Source organism: Staurois parvus, unplaced genomic scaffold, assembly GCF_062004578.1.
Source record: "Staurois parvus isolate SC_StPar_1 unplaced genomic scaffold, SC_StPar_1.0 ptg000714l, whole genome shotgun sequence".
Classification (NCBI taxonomy): Eukaryota; Metazoa; Chordata; class Amphibia; order Anura; family Ranidae; genus Staurois; species Staurois parvus.
Window position 1 is genome coordinate 3,504,178 of NW_028318510.1, and position 12,918 is coordinate 3,517,095.

Sequence of the window (12,918 nt, forward strand, 5' to 3'; positions counted from 1 at the left end):
AAAATCCAAGGAGCACGGCCAGGCGGGGCTCCACCCACACAAGCACATCATTCATTCACAGTGTTCTATGCATTATTGAACTACAAATACCTTTGCAGCGGATGACTTGTAGTTCTCAATGAACTACCAGGGTGCTGAGGAGTACTCTAGGTAGTTCATTGATCTTCCTATCTTTCAGTAACTGCCTGCCCGTATCAACGTTACAGGCAGACAACAACACAGACAGTCTGCAAGAGCCCTATATTGCACCCACAATCTAATGATTATAGGTGCAATGCTTTACAGCAAATAAATGCAATTTTTTTTTGTACCTGAAAAAAAAAAGTGCATTTATTTTTAAGGTGAACTTACCCTTTAAGAATTTTTTTTTTTCTTTCTTACAACACTTGAATTGTATTTACACAAATCATGATGATGGCTTAAAGTGGTTGTAAACCCTTGCCTGCACCTGGCCTCGGGTGATACACAGAGATACAACAAATCCTCTTAAAGTTGTATCTATTTATTTACAGCCATTTGTCGTGTACATCGCTGTAAAACTCAGATGGTAAAGGTTCTTACAGACTTACAAAGCAGGTGGTGGGGAGCTGCAGTTGTACACTCTACAGTGTGTTGGAGGACCCTCCCCTGTCACCTTTTTACTTCTTGGTGTCAGAAGTGACTCATACTGACAACAGAGGAACACTGATCCCCTTTTCACACAGATACATTTTTAGATGCATTTTGAACTGCAGGGATTTGCATGACATGAGAATTAAAATGTTTTCTTATGGAGTGCATTCATATATATGCAGTCCAGCCACAGTGCGATTTGAAAAAGGATTTTGTGAAAGTTTGGAGCTGTGCGAACCGAATTTGAGGCTCATAGAGTTGAATAGGAACCGTATGGGAAATGGTCATGTGTTCAGATGTAATGCAATTCCAATACGTTTTTCATAGGTATACCTTGGAGAGAGAGAGAGCAGGAGACCAAAATCACTGCTCTATTAAAATCACTATAGAAGTATGAGCTTTGTTCAGATTTCATGTCTGAGGTTTACAACCACTTTAAGAGTCACAGTATTTCAGGTATGAGTGTGTATATTGCATGTGTTCCTGCATCCCAAACATGATATACTTTAGCAGATATGCTGGGCTGCTATTAATTCGGTGCAAGCATGTTTTCATAAAAGGGTCAGGGACTTTTTTCCTGCGGGAAACGCAGGCAAAGTAGCCCATTCAAATGTGAGCCACACCACCTGTACAGATGTGAACCTAGACTGTAAGTTCTTGACCTTAGTAATGTGCAGCTAAGATATTCATCCTCCCAACAGTTATGTACAATACTTCTACTTTAGGTCCATATAATATGGGATGATGATGTGGAATTCAGACTGTTGGAGATTCAAAGTGATCCTTCTACATTTCTATGACTATTTGAAGTGAAAACAATCTGGAAATTACTGCAACCTTTGGCATGTATATCAGATATATTACTTCAACTATTTTAACGGCTGGGGACAGGAATATTGAAACTGTATTTTGTTTCCAAAGAATCTACTAGAAAACAACGCATGATGTAGATCAGGCTGAGTGAGCTCATGACATAACTTCAGCAGTATCCATGCTTTCAGTGGCAGACAACCTGAGAAGTTAACATTTCCTGGCAGGTGGAAGAGTTGTGGGACTTTGGAGTTTTTGCTCTCTGAAATGGAAGTTGTATTGCACTATCGTCCATCAGAAACTACACCAGAGAATCTACAGACATTATGTGCTGGCTCGTTGGAAGATTTTCCTGCCCGACACCTGCCGAAGTTTGCTCCTTGGTTTCCACATTACATAACCAGCTTTATTCTGAAGCCTCAAAGATGTCCTCCAGTGCCAAGTGATTTCCGTTCAAACACAGATCATAGTCCTTTCGATCCTCTCCATCTGGAGTCCTTTTTGTACTGTGATCCGACTCCTGGCCTGCTAGAGTTCAAAACAAATGTTCATGCCGATAACCAGCAAATTGTTTCATCCAACGACTTCACTTGCTGTCCTGTGGCTGTGAATGAAAATGTTTCATGTGGGAATACCCAGTTCAGGACTTGGAGTATATGTAGACAGAGAGCCAGGAGGGGAGACACTGTTATCCAGCCATCTGAAGAACTAAAAGTCATCTTGGATAAACTTAATCTGAATATCTTCCACAGAGGAAGATGGACAATTTTACCATCAGATTGTGGAACTTTACCGCTGGAAGAGGTTTGGAGGAAACTGAGTCGATTGCTAAGAGATGAGGTTCTTCCGAGCTGTAATGCCACGATTCAGAGAGATATAAACCAGATATGGATATTCTGCGACTTGCGTTATTGTGAGCATATTGGCACCTTGGTTAGGTCAGAACTGAAGCTCTCTGGTAAAATTGATTTGTCTGTACGTAAGCATGGGACAATTTTTAGTTTGTAATCACCAAAACATTGGGGTTGATTTAAATAACACATAGAAACTATTAACTTGTTGCAAAAGTCATAGCCCCTAGACAATTGTATGTTTGTTTGTTTTTTTGTTTTTTTTTATTTACTGGTAGAAAAAAAAAAGGATCAGCCAATCTGAACTCTGAAATCTAAATCTTTTTCTACTAGAACAAAAATGTGTTGTGCTAATCCTATGTATAATAAAAACAACTAAATAATATTAGTCCACACAAAAACAAACCAAAAGAATAAAGGTGAAAAACATGAAAGCCAAAGAAAGATGTGTCGACAAATATGTGATCATAGATCCAATAATATATAACAGGACCTGAGGAAGTCACGTGACCCATGACGCAACGCGTAGGACGGAGGTGTGGTAACGTCAGTTCCGGCGTGGATGGCAGCTGCCATCTTGCTACACCCATGCAAGTACACCCTGAGTGTTCTGTGCTGATGTTGAAGCTTTTGGGTCTGCAGGCCCTTTTTATTCATTGTAAGTGGGTATTTGGCATTTGTTACCTGTAATAAATTGTTAAACTTACTACACTATGAAACACCCAACTAAGCAATAATGAAAAACTGAATAAATAAGGGTGCTGCACTACTCGTATACATATGGTAAAAAACAGAGAAGTGTGAAAGAAACACAGGTGAACAAATAAATATAAAATCACTTGGAACCATAAACGTGAAAACGTAGGAGCAAAAACATGATCATAAATGCATCCAGAAACACATCGGACAAAAACCAAAATGTGTTGGGCAATAAAGTAAGTAAATCACGACTAATGGGAAGAGTGAAAAAATAACATATAACCAACGTATAAAAAAAAGCTGACAAAAAATGCCACAACAGTGAAAACTGACAAAGGTGTAGAGTCCAAAATAATTTTGTGAAGGATCCATTGATATGATTCCGTGTACAACTTGATGGGTAACAGATACAGTGATCAACTTAACAAATGTATCCACCATCGGCTAGCATGCCCACTCACCTCCACGCTGCGACCCCCTAAGGGCTAAAACACATAAAGCCAGCACTCAGCAGAGTGGCCTAAATCCTATTTGGGTTTTTTGCAGTAATCCAGGAACTGTTAGCAACAGTGGTGGTATCCCCCCTCCTAGCTGGTAAATTGGATAGCCTCTCAAAAGATCCTCATAAAGAGGTAAGAGAAATGGACTTCCATAGTGTAGTAAGTTTAACAATTTATTACAGGTAACAAATGCCAAATACCCACTTACAATGAATAAAAAGGGCCTGCAGACCCAAAAGCTTCAACATCAGCACAGAACACTCAGGGTGTACTTGCATGGGTGTAGCAAGATGGCAGCTGCCATCCACGCCGGAACTGACGTTACCACACCTCCGTCCTACGCGTTGCGTCATGGGTCACGTGACTTCCTCAGGTCCTGTTATATATTATTGGATCTATGATCACATATTTGTCGACACATCTTTCTTTGGCTTTCATGTTTTTCACCTTTATTCTTTTGTGTGGACTAATATTATTTAGTTGTTTTTATTATACATAGGATTAGCGCTGCACTTTTTTGTTCTATTGGTTTTGCCGCCTGGTTATATAGTCAGGTGCTAGCAGCCATTCCTGGGTTTTGGGGGTTTTTTGGGGGGGTTTAGTGGCAGCGCAGGAAGCTCTTTGGGTTCAGTAAATCTTTTTCTAGCAGTGAGACATGACCAAGGGCCTAGGCTTTCAGACATATAACCTTCCATGCACAGAGCCCGAAGCTGTATTTTCTATAGAAGAGATGCACTTCAGTCCTGTGTTTTTTTTTGTTTTTTTTTGTTTTTTTTATCCTTCATACTTCCTATTACCTGCTAGGTCTACTTTATCCTCCATGAGGAAATTGACAACATCAGGATGAAGTCACTATAACACATTGGTACAGGTTGTTTAAACTGTATTTACATATTAATACATATTTACATGTATTAACACACTTACTCGCCTCCATTCTGGCACTAAGCCCAAGAGCAGCAGTCATGTGACAGGTCAGTTCTCAGTCAGCTCTGAGCAGAGAGCAGTGTCTGTCAGTCACTGCTCTCTGCTCTGCCCCTCTGGCACTCACTGGAGTGCTGGGCTCTGGAGGGGTTGGAGCAGGAGTGTCTGGATCAGACTTGGCCGCATGCTGAGTGGGCTTTAGCCGATTCTGAGTCATAAGAGCACTCCTGTGACCCAGAAAAGAAGTATGGCCAAAAGCGTTGGCCATACTTCTCTTTTAAAGCATTTTTACTTCTGTGGTTAGATTTCATCCCTGTCCTGCGGACAGCATTTAAATTTAAAAACACATCAATTTTATATTATGCTTTTAAGATTATAGAAATCATTAAAAATACATATTTGATAAATCATTTTACATGGTTTTTTTTTTTTACTCTTAAACATAGCATATTGGCTAAATAGACCACATTTTGTAAACCACATTCTGAAAAAAAATGTTTTTGAAAGTGCTGTAATTATGTTTGATATTCACTGGAATGGAACTTTTGGAAGGCATTTTGAAGCAATGAATAGTTTCACACTGTGACTTTTTTTTTTTAAATGTGATTGTTTGCTTTTTTATTATTATTTATTATTATTATTATTATTATTATTATTATTAGATATGTGTGTGAGCAGTTTAAAACCTGTCATTTGCAGTGTGAAGTTTATAATATATGAAAAAATATATGAATTCACTTTTGAATATTTTTTAAAATTGATTTTAAGGGGTTTTTTTTTGCTTTTGTTTTTTTTTACAGTCATATACACATGTGGGAAGGGTTAGAACAGACAGCAAAAGATCTGTTTTATTTTTGTTAGCCTGTACATGTTGCACCTTTTGCTTTCTTCTATTATTTGTAGTCATTAGAAAAGATTCATTCTTTGCCATTTTTGCATTTTTAATACGCAAAGGACCAAAGAGCACCAATAGTTTTTTCATTCAGCTAACATGCTAGTAGTCATTTGGCAGGATTTGCAGGGTGGTGGTGTGAAGACTGCCTTTACCCGTCCTGTATTTTTACTTTTATAATACCATATTAATTCACATATTTTGTTTTTTAATGATTTAAAACATTTTTTTTGTGTTTTTTTTTTTTTTTTTTTTTTTTTGTTTTGCTTTTTTAATAAAAAGGATGACTCATTTTTTACTTGCTTTTGACTTTGCATGTAATCTGTATATTAGAACATTTACTTTTAAAATTTTTTAATAAAGACAATTAAATCTCAAATTAGATTTCTGTGTATGGAATTCAGTATTTAGATTATTATTATTATTATTATACAGGATTTATATAGTGCCGACAGTTTATGCAGATCTTAACAACATTTTAATATGTAAACACAGAGAATGATTTTAAAGGAACAGGAGTGGTTTTCTTTGCAAAGTGAATGTTAATGAATACCTGGTTGTGTGCTAAAAAAAAATCCAGTTTATATTCACTTGAATACCCAATCATGTGTAAGGCAAATGAGAACACAATTTTGGTTAATATGCAGACCTAGAGTTCATGCTTTTTCAGTTTTAGAAATGGAAAGGTGACAAAGCTTTCTGTCTGTGCAGCAACAGTCTGTAGATAGAAAGGAGCTTGTCTTATTACTTCTCTATCTCCTGTGATGGAGTCCTTTCTTGCTTTCCTATCACAAAAAAGCATCTCAAGCCATTTTACTTTTACTAGTTGCCCACTTCCCAGTACTGGTCGTCTGCATGTGCAACCTATTTATTATGAAATATAAAGAGAACTGCAGGCACAAGGTGAAGGTTACTTGCCATAAAGCAGTGGTTCTCAACCTTTCTAATGCCGCGACCCCTTAATACAGTTCCTCATGTTGTGGTGACCCCCAACCATAAAATTATTTTCGTTGCTACTTCATAACTGTAATTTTGCAGTGGGAGGAGTAGTGCCACGTCATTGGTGTCAGTGGGAGGAATAGTGTCCCATCACTGATGTCAATGGGAGGAATAGTACCCCATCATTGGTATCAGTGGGAGGAATAGTGCCCCATCATTAGTATCAGTGGGAGGAATAGTGCCCCATCATTGGTGTCAGTGGGAGGAATAGTGCCCCATCATAGGTGTCAGTGGGAGGAATGGTGCCCCATCATTGGTGTCAGTGGGGGGAATAGTGCCCCATCATTGGTGTCAGTGGGGGGAATAGTGCCCCATCATTGGTGTCAGTGGGGGGAATAGTGCCCCATCATTGGTGTCAGTGGGGGGAATAGTGCCCCATCATTGGTGTCAGTGGGGGGAATAGTGCTCCATCATTGGTGTCAGTGGGGGGGAATAGTGCCCCATCATTGGTGTCAGTGGAAGGAATAGGGCCCCATCATTGGTGTCAGTGGGGGGGAATAGTGCCCCATCATTGGTGTCAGTGGAAGGAATAGTGCCCCATCATTGGTGTCAGTGGGGGGGAATAGTGCCCCATCATTGGTGTCAGTGGAAGGAATAGTGCCCCATCATTGGTGTCAGTGGGGGGGAATAGTGCCCCATCATTGGTGTCAGTGGGGGGAATAGTGCCCCATCATTGGTGTCAGTGGGGGGAATAGTGCCCCATCATTGGTGTCAGTGGGGGGAATAGTGCCCCATCATTGGTGTCAGTGGGGGGAATAGTGCCCCATCATTGGTGTCAGTGGGGGGAATAGTGCCCCATCATTGGTGTCAGTGGGGGGAATAGTGCCCCATCATTGGTGTCAGTGGGGGGAATAGTGCCCCATCATTGGTGTCAGTGGGAGGAATAGTGCCCCATCATTGGTGTCAGTGGGAGGAATAGTGCCCCATCATTGGTGTCAGTGGGGGGAATAGTGCCCCATCATTGGTGTCAGTGGGGGGAATAGTGCCCCATCATTGGTGTCAGTGGGGGGAATAGTGCCCCATCATTGGTGTCAGTGGGGGGAATAGTGCCCCAACATTGGTGTCAGTGGGGGGAATAGTGCCCCATCATTGGTGTCAGTGGGGGGAATAGTGCCCCATCATTGGTGTCAGTGGGGGGAATAGTGCCCCATCATTGGTGTCAGTGGGGGGAATAGTGCCCCATCATTGGTGTCAGTGGGGGGAATAGTGCCCCATCATTGGTGTCAGTGGGGGGAATAGTGCCCCATCATTGGTGTCAGTGGGGGGAATAGTGCCCCATCATTGGTGTCAGTGGGGGGAATAGTGCCCCATCATTGGTGTCAGTGGGGGGAATAGTGCCTCATCATTGGTGTCAGTGGGAGCAATAGTGCCCCAACATTGGTGTCAGTGGGAGCAATAGTGCCCCAACATTGGTGTCGGTGGGAGCAATAGTGCCCCAACATTGGTGTCGGTGGGAGCAATAGTGCCCCAACATTGGTGTCGGTGGGAGCAATAGTGCCCCAACATTGGTGTCGGTGGGAGCAATAGTGCCCCAACATTGGTGTCGGTGGGAGCAATAGTGCCCCAACGTTGGTGTCGGTGGGAGGAATAGTGCCCCAACGTTGGTGTCGGTGGGAGGAATAGTGCCCCATCGTTGGTGTCGGTGGGAGGAATAGTGCCCCAACGTTGGTGTCGGTGGGAGGAATAGTGCCCCAACGTTGGTGTCGGTGCGAGGAATAGTGCCCCATCGTTGGTGTCGGTGGGAGGAATAGTGCCCCATCGTTGGTGTCAGTGGGGGGAGGAATAGTGCCCCATCGTTGGTGTCAGTGGGGGGGAGGAATAGTGCCCCATCGTTGGTGTCAGTGGGGGGAGGAATAGTGCCCCATCGTTGGTGTCAGTGGGGGGAGGAATAGTGCCCCATCGTTGGTGTCAGTGGGGGGAGGAATAGTGCCCGATCGTTGGTATTAGTGACACCAATGATGGGGCACTATTCCTCCCACTGACACCAATGATACTTACCTTGCTGACCCCTGCTCCAGCCTGGGCTCGCTCGCTCCCTCCCTCTCCCATGGTACCGACACTTACCGGTCAGATGTCTTCCTTCTCCGGCCACTCTCCTCCTCTTCACTCGCTCGATCTTCGCGGTGCCGCTCGGCTCCTCCTCTCCAAGCTCCACCTCCTCGCCGGTGATTGGCCGCCTGTGTGCCTCTCCTGAGCTACAGTTCCGGCGGCCAATCACCGGCGAAGGATTGATCCGGGGGGGGGGGGGGTGTCCAGATGACAGGGACGGCATGTCATCCCGCCCACACCTGGAGACTGATAGAGGAGCGGTGTCTCGGTTCCTAAGGCCATCGGAAATATGTGTTTTCCGATGGTCTTAGGCGACCCCTGTGAAAGTGTCGTTCGACCCCCAAAGGGGTCGCGACCCACAGGTTGAGAACCGCTGCCATAAAGGATTAAAGTGTATCTAGCCCCAAACAAAAACCTAATACACGACTGTGCAATAGTTTTAGGCAGTTGAATGCTATAAATAAAGAATGCTTTCAGAAATGGAAGTGATAGTAGTTTTATTTTTTTTTGTTTTTTATCAATTTACAAAATGGAAAGTAAATGAACACAAGAGGAATCTAAACCAAATCAATATTTGGTGTGACCACCTTTTGCCTTTTGGGTTCACACTGAAGTGGTGTGGAATTTGCAGCGGTTTCTGTGCAAATTCCGCACCACATCTCAATCACACCCCGTTCATGCGAACTGCTGCGGGTGTGTTTTATGTTAGCAACACCCCAAAATCGGTCCACAAAACGCAGTGCGATGTGCAGAATCGGATCGCATAGGTATGAATACCCATGCGATACGATTCTAGTGCGGACCAAAAAAGGGTCCTGCGCCTTTTTGGTGCAGATACAGTGTGATTTGAGCCATACAAAATGTATGGCTCAAATCTCACCGCACAGAATTGGCATGTGATTTGCACAGGAATGCGCTGCGGTTCCTGTGTGCATCACATGCAATATGCCACACCGCACTAGTGTGAACCCAGGCTAATCAATTTTTCTAGGTACATTTGCACACAGTTTTTGAATGAAATTGGCAGGAGGTAGGTTGTTCCAAACATCTTGGAGAACTTACCACAGATCTTCTGTGGATGTAGGCTACCTCAAATCCTTCTGTCTCCATGTAATCCCACATCAGTGATGTTGAGATCAGGGCTCTGTGGGGGCCAAACCATCGCTTCCAGGACTCCTTGTTCTTCTTTACACTGAAGATAGTTCTTAATGACATTTGCTGCATGTTTGGGGTTGACATTGACCTGCTACAGAATAAATTGGGGCAAATCACACGCCTCCCTGGGAAGTGGTACAATAATGAATGTCTCCAGGCAGCAGTGAAGCATGGTGGAGGTTCCTTGCAAGTTCGGGGCTGCATTTCTGCAAATGGAGTTGGAAAGTTGGTCAGGATCAATGGGTCCTCATTGCTGAGAAATACTTGCAGATAGTTACCCATCATGCCATGCAATCAGGGAGGCGTGTGATTGGCCCCAACTTTATTCTGCAGCAGGACAACGGCCCCAAACATACAGCCAATGTCATTAGGAACTATCTTGGGTGTAAAGAAGAACAAGGAGTCCTGGAAGTGATGGTTTGGACCCCGCAGAGCCCTGATCTCAACATCATGGAGACAGAAGGATTTGAGGTAGCCTTAATCCACAGAAGATCTGTGGTTAGTTTTCCAAGGTGTTTGGAACAACCTACCTGCCGAGTTCCTTCAAAAACTGTGTGCAAATGTACCTAGAAGAATTGATGATTTGAAGGCAAAGGGTGGTCACACCAAATATTGATTTGATTTCACTTACTTTCCATTTTGTGAATTGCTAAAAAATAAACTATCACCACTTCTATTTCTGAAAACGTTCTTAATTTACAGCATTTTTTCACAGCTGTATATTGCAGCTTACCAGTCCTTGTGGTGGTCACGTTTGTTTTCCCTATCATGACTATCAACATTTCCACAAACTACAGAAAATACCTGTTGATCCTTCCAGAAATGCAATGTCCCTGTCACTTCCTGTGAGCATAAAAGCCTCATCTTTTATTGTACAAAATACTAAGTTCACTGACTAATGGTGAAGGACAAAGGCAGACATGTTTGCAGTCCAGTCTGTAAGACAGCCATGGTTGCCACCATAGACCTAGTGGAGAAAACAGCGTAGACATGAAGAGCTAGTGTTATGCACAGGATCAATATAAAGGAAAAAAAGCCCTGAAAATGAAAACGAATACTCCCACCACATCAGGGTATGGTAAGCTGCAATTATATTACATTTGTATTCTCAGGTTTAGATCTGCTCGAACCATTGTTTCAAACCTTTTAGGATTCTATTGCCAAGGTGAGGCAGATTAACAATTTTTATTTTTTTGCACAATTCAAACAATGGTTTCTTTATAGCAGCTGTCAGAATGCAGTCAATGTTCTGTTTGTGTTGAACAGCTGAAGATGTAGCAGAAAGCAGCCTAACTGAGCACAAGATATAGGGCCGCTCACTGACACCATTGTTTATGTAAAAATAAAGTAGAACTTGTAAACCTGTTTACATGGTACATTACCAAATGGTTCAATAAATGCAGTCCAGTATATCTAGGTGACAGAATTGTTTATTATTATTATACAGGATTTATATAGCGCCAACAGTTTGCTCAGCGCTTTACAATATAACGGAGACAATACAGCAACAATGCAGTTCAATACAAGAGGGATAGGAGGGCCCTGCTCCTCGGAGCTTACAATCTAGGTTTACCCTTTTTAGTATTAAAAAATGCCTTCACAAAGAATAGATGGACAACCACTGTCCATTGTGGAACTCTCCTTCAGAAACTTCTACTTGCCTGGCTGTCCTGATTCAATGGCTTTAGCACATGCCAAGTACATGGCTTCACTTTCAGCTACTCTGGCTGCATACGTGTTCTAGGACAGCAGTGTTCCACTCAAAAGCGAAAGCTCCGCTTATTTGCCTCCTCCTCCCCCCCTTCCTCCACTGCCATATTTGGCACCTTTTGGGGGGGAGCAGATACTTGTATTTGACAGGTACCCGCTCCCACTTCCGGCTCAGTTCTCCTCGGTGAAGTAAGCCAGAAGTTCAGCCCCCTCCATTTTCCCACAGTCTCCTGGGAACTTTCACAGGGCCCAGAAAACTGCTGGACCAATCAGGAGGCGCAGCGCAAATTGCTCATGCGCAGTGGGCAGCAGGCTGTGAAGCTGTAAGCTGTGTGTTTATTAAAAAACTGTAGCTGCTGACTTTTAATTAACACAAAAATGGCTGGAAGTCCGCTTTAATGTATTGTCAGACAACTGACATTTTACTGACCATTGGGGGGGTGAAGGGGGTCAGCATTGGTAGCCCACATGTTTTCAGTACAGTTTTCTTGAAAATACACAACAGATGGAGATCAAATAGTGGCAAAATCTTCTAGATCTGGGTTTTCTTTATTTAGGCCATTTAAAGCAATTTTAAAGGTAATTATGTTTTTGAAAAAAAAACAAAAACATGTCTATACTTACCTACTCTATGCACCTCCTCTTCTCAGGTCCCCCACTGGTGCTTCTGGACCCTCCTCTCTGTCTAGTGCCCCTCATGGGAAGAGGCTTGTGCATGCTCGTTCCGAAGCCCTGCTGCTGCGTCCATTGACACCCCCCACCCCCTGCGCTCTCATCACTGGCTTTGATTGACAGCGCTGGGAGCCAATGGTTCCTGGTGCCCCGGCAAAGTCAGCGAGACATGGAAGTGAGGGGAGAGAAGAGCTGCAGGCTTGCACGGCGCTGGATCGAATGATGGCTCAGATAAAGAGGAGGGGGGGATGCTAATTCCTAAACATTTTTTACCTTAATGCAAATAATGCATTAGGTAAAAAATTCAGTGTCAGAATGTCTGCTGCAGTCCTGCTATAAGTCGCTGATCGCTGCCATTACTAGTAAAAAAAAAAAAATTCCAGTATATATACCGCCATTTGTAAACGCTATAACGTTCACGTAAACCAATTAATGTACACGTATTGGGATTTTTTTTTTTAGCAGAGATGTGTAGTAGAATTCATTTTGGCCTAAATATGACAAAATTTGATATTTAAAATTTTTTTACTGGACATGTTTAACCTCCCTGGTGGTTTTCCCGAGTGTAGCTCGGGGTAAAATTTCTATACCACAAGCGGTAACCCCGAGCTACACTCGGGCTTACCATGCGGCGCTGCTCTGGAGGTCCCTGCAGCACTTACCTTGTCCTTCGTTCCCACGATGTGTCCCCTGCAGCGTCCCCGGCCATCTCCTCCGGCCGATGCCGGCATCCGGCTTCTGTGTTCCGGTCCCCGTGACGTCGGGACGTACGGGCGGCGGCGGGAAATTTAAAAAATTAAAAAAATGTCTTTTTTTTTTCAATTTTAAATAGTAAAACATTGCTGTTTCATCCCATTTCACATACATATTGTCCCTAGTGTTTTGTCCTGTGCCCTGCCTGCATTTTGTCTGTTCTTTCTGCCTGGAAACTTAGAAAAGTCCATGGCGTCCAAAAAGCGTCCCTTTACGTCAAAAGCGGTTTTAGACCAGCTAGAGAACAGCGATAGTAAATCAGAACCACTTGCAGAATTGAGTGATAATGATT

The 12,918-nt window shown here is 43.1% G+C and overlaps 1 protein-coding gene across 5 annotated transcripts in view; it reads left to right on the forward strand.

Moving 5' to 3' along the window:
• LOC149445722 (trafficking protein particle complex subunit 13) overlaps positions 1–12,918 on the forward strand; it is a 50,743-nt gene that overhangs the window by 4,924 nt on the left and 32,901 nt on the right. The window contains exon 1 of one of the 5 annotated variants that reach the window (XM_089653467.1): positions 1,675–2,422. The exons of the other annotated variants lie outside the window; for them this stretch is intronic. Within the exon in view, the coding sequence (XP_089509593.1) occupies positions 1,690–2,422 (733 nt within the window). The 5' untranslated portion in view covers positions 1,675–1,689. Of the gene's footprint in view, positions 1–1,674; positions 2,423–12,918 lie in introns of those variants that run through there. 5 annotated transcript variants of the gene reach the window in all.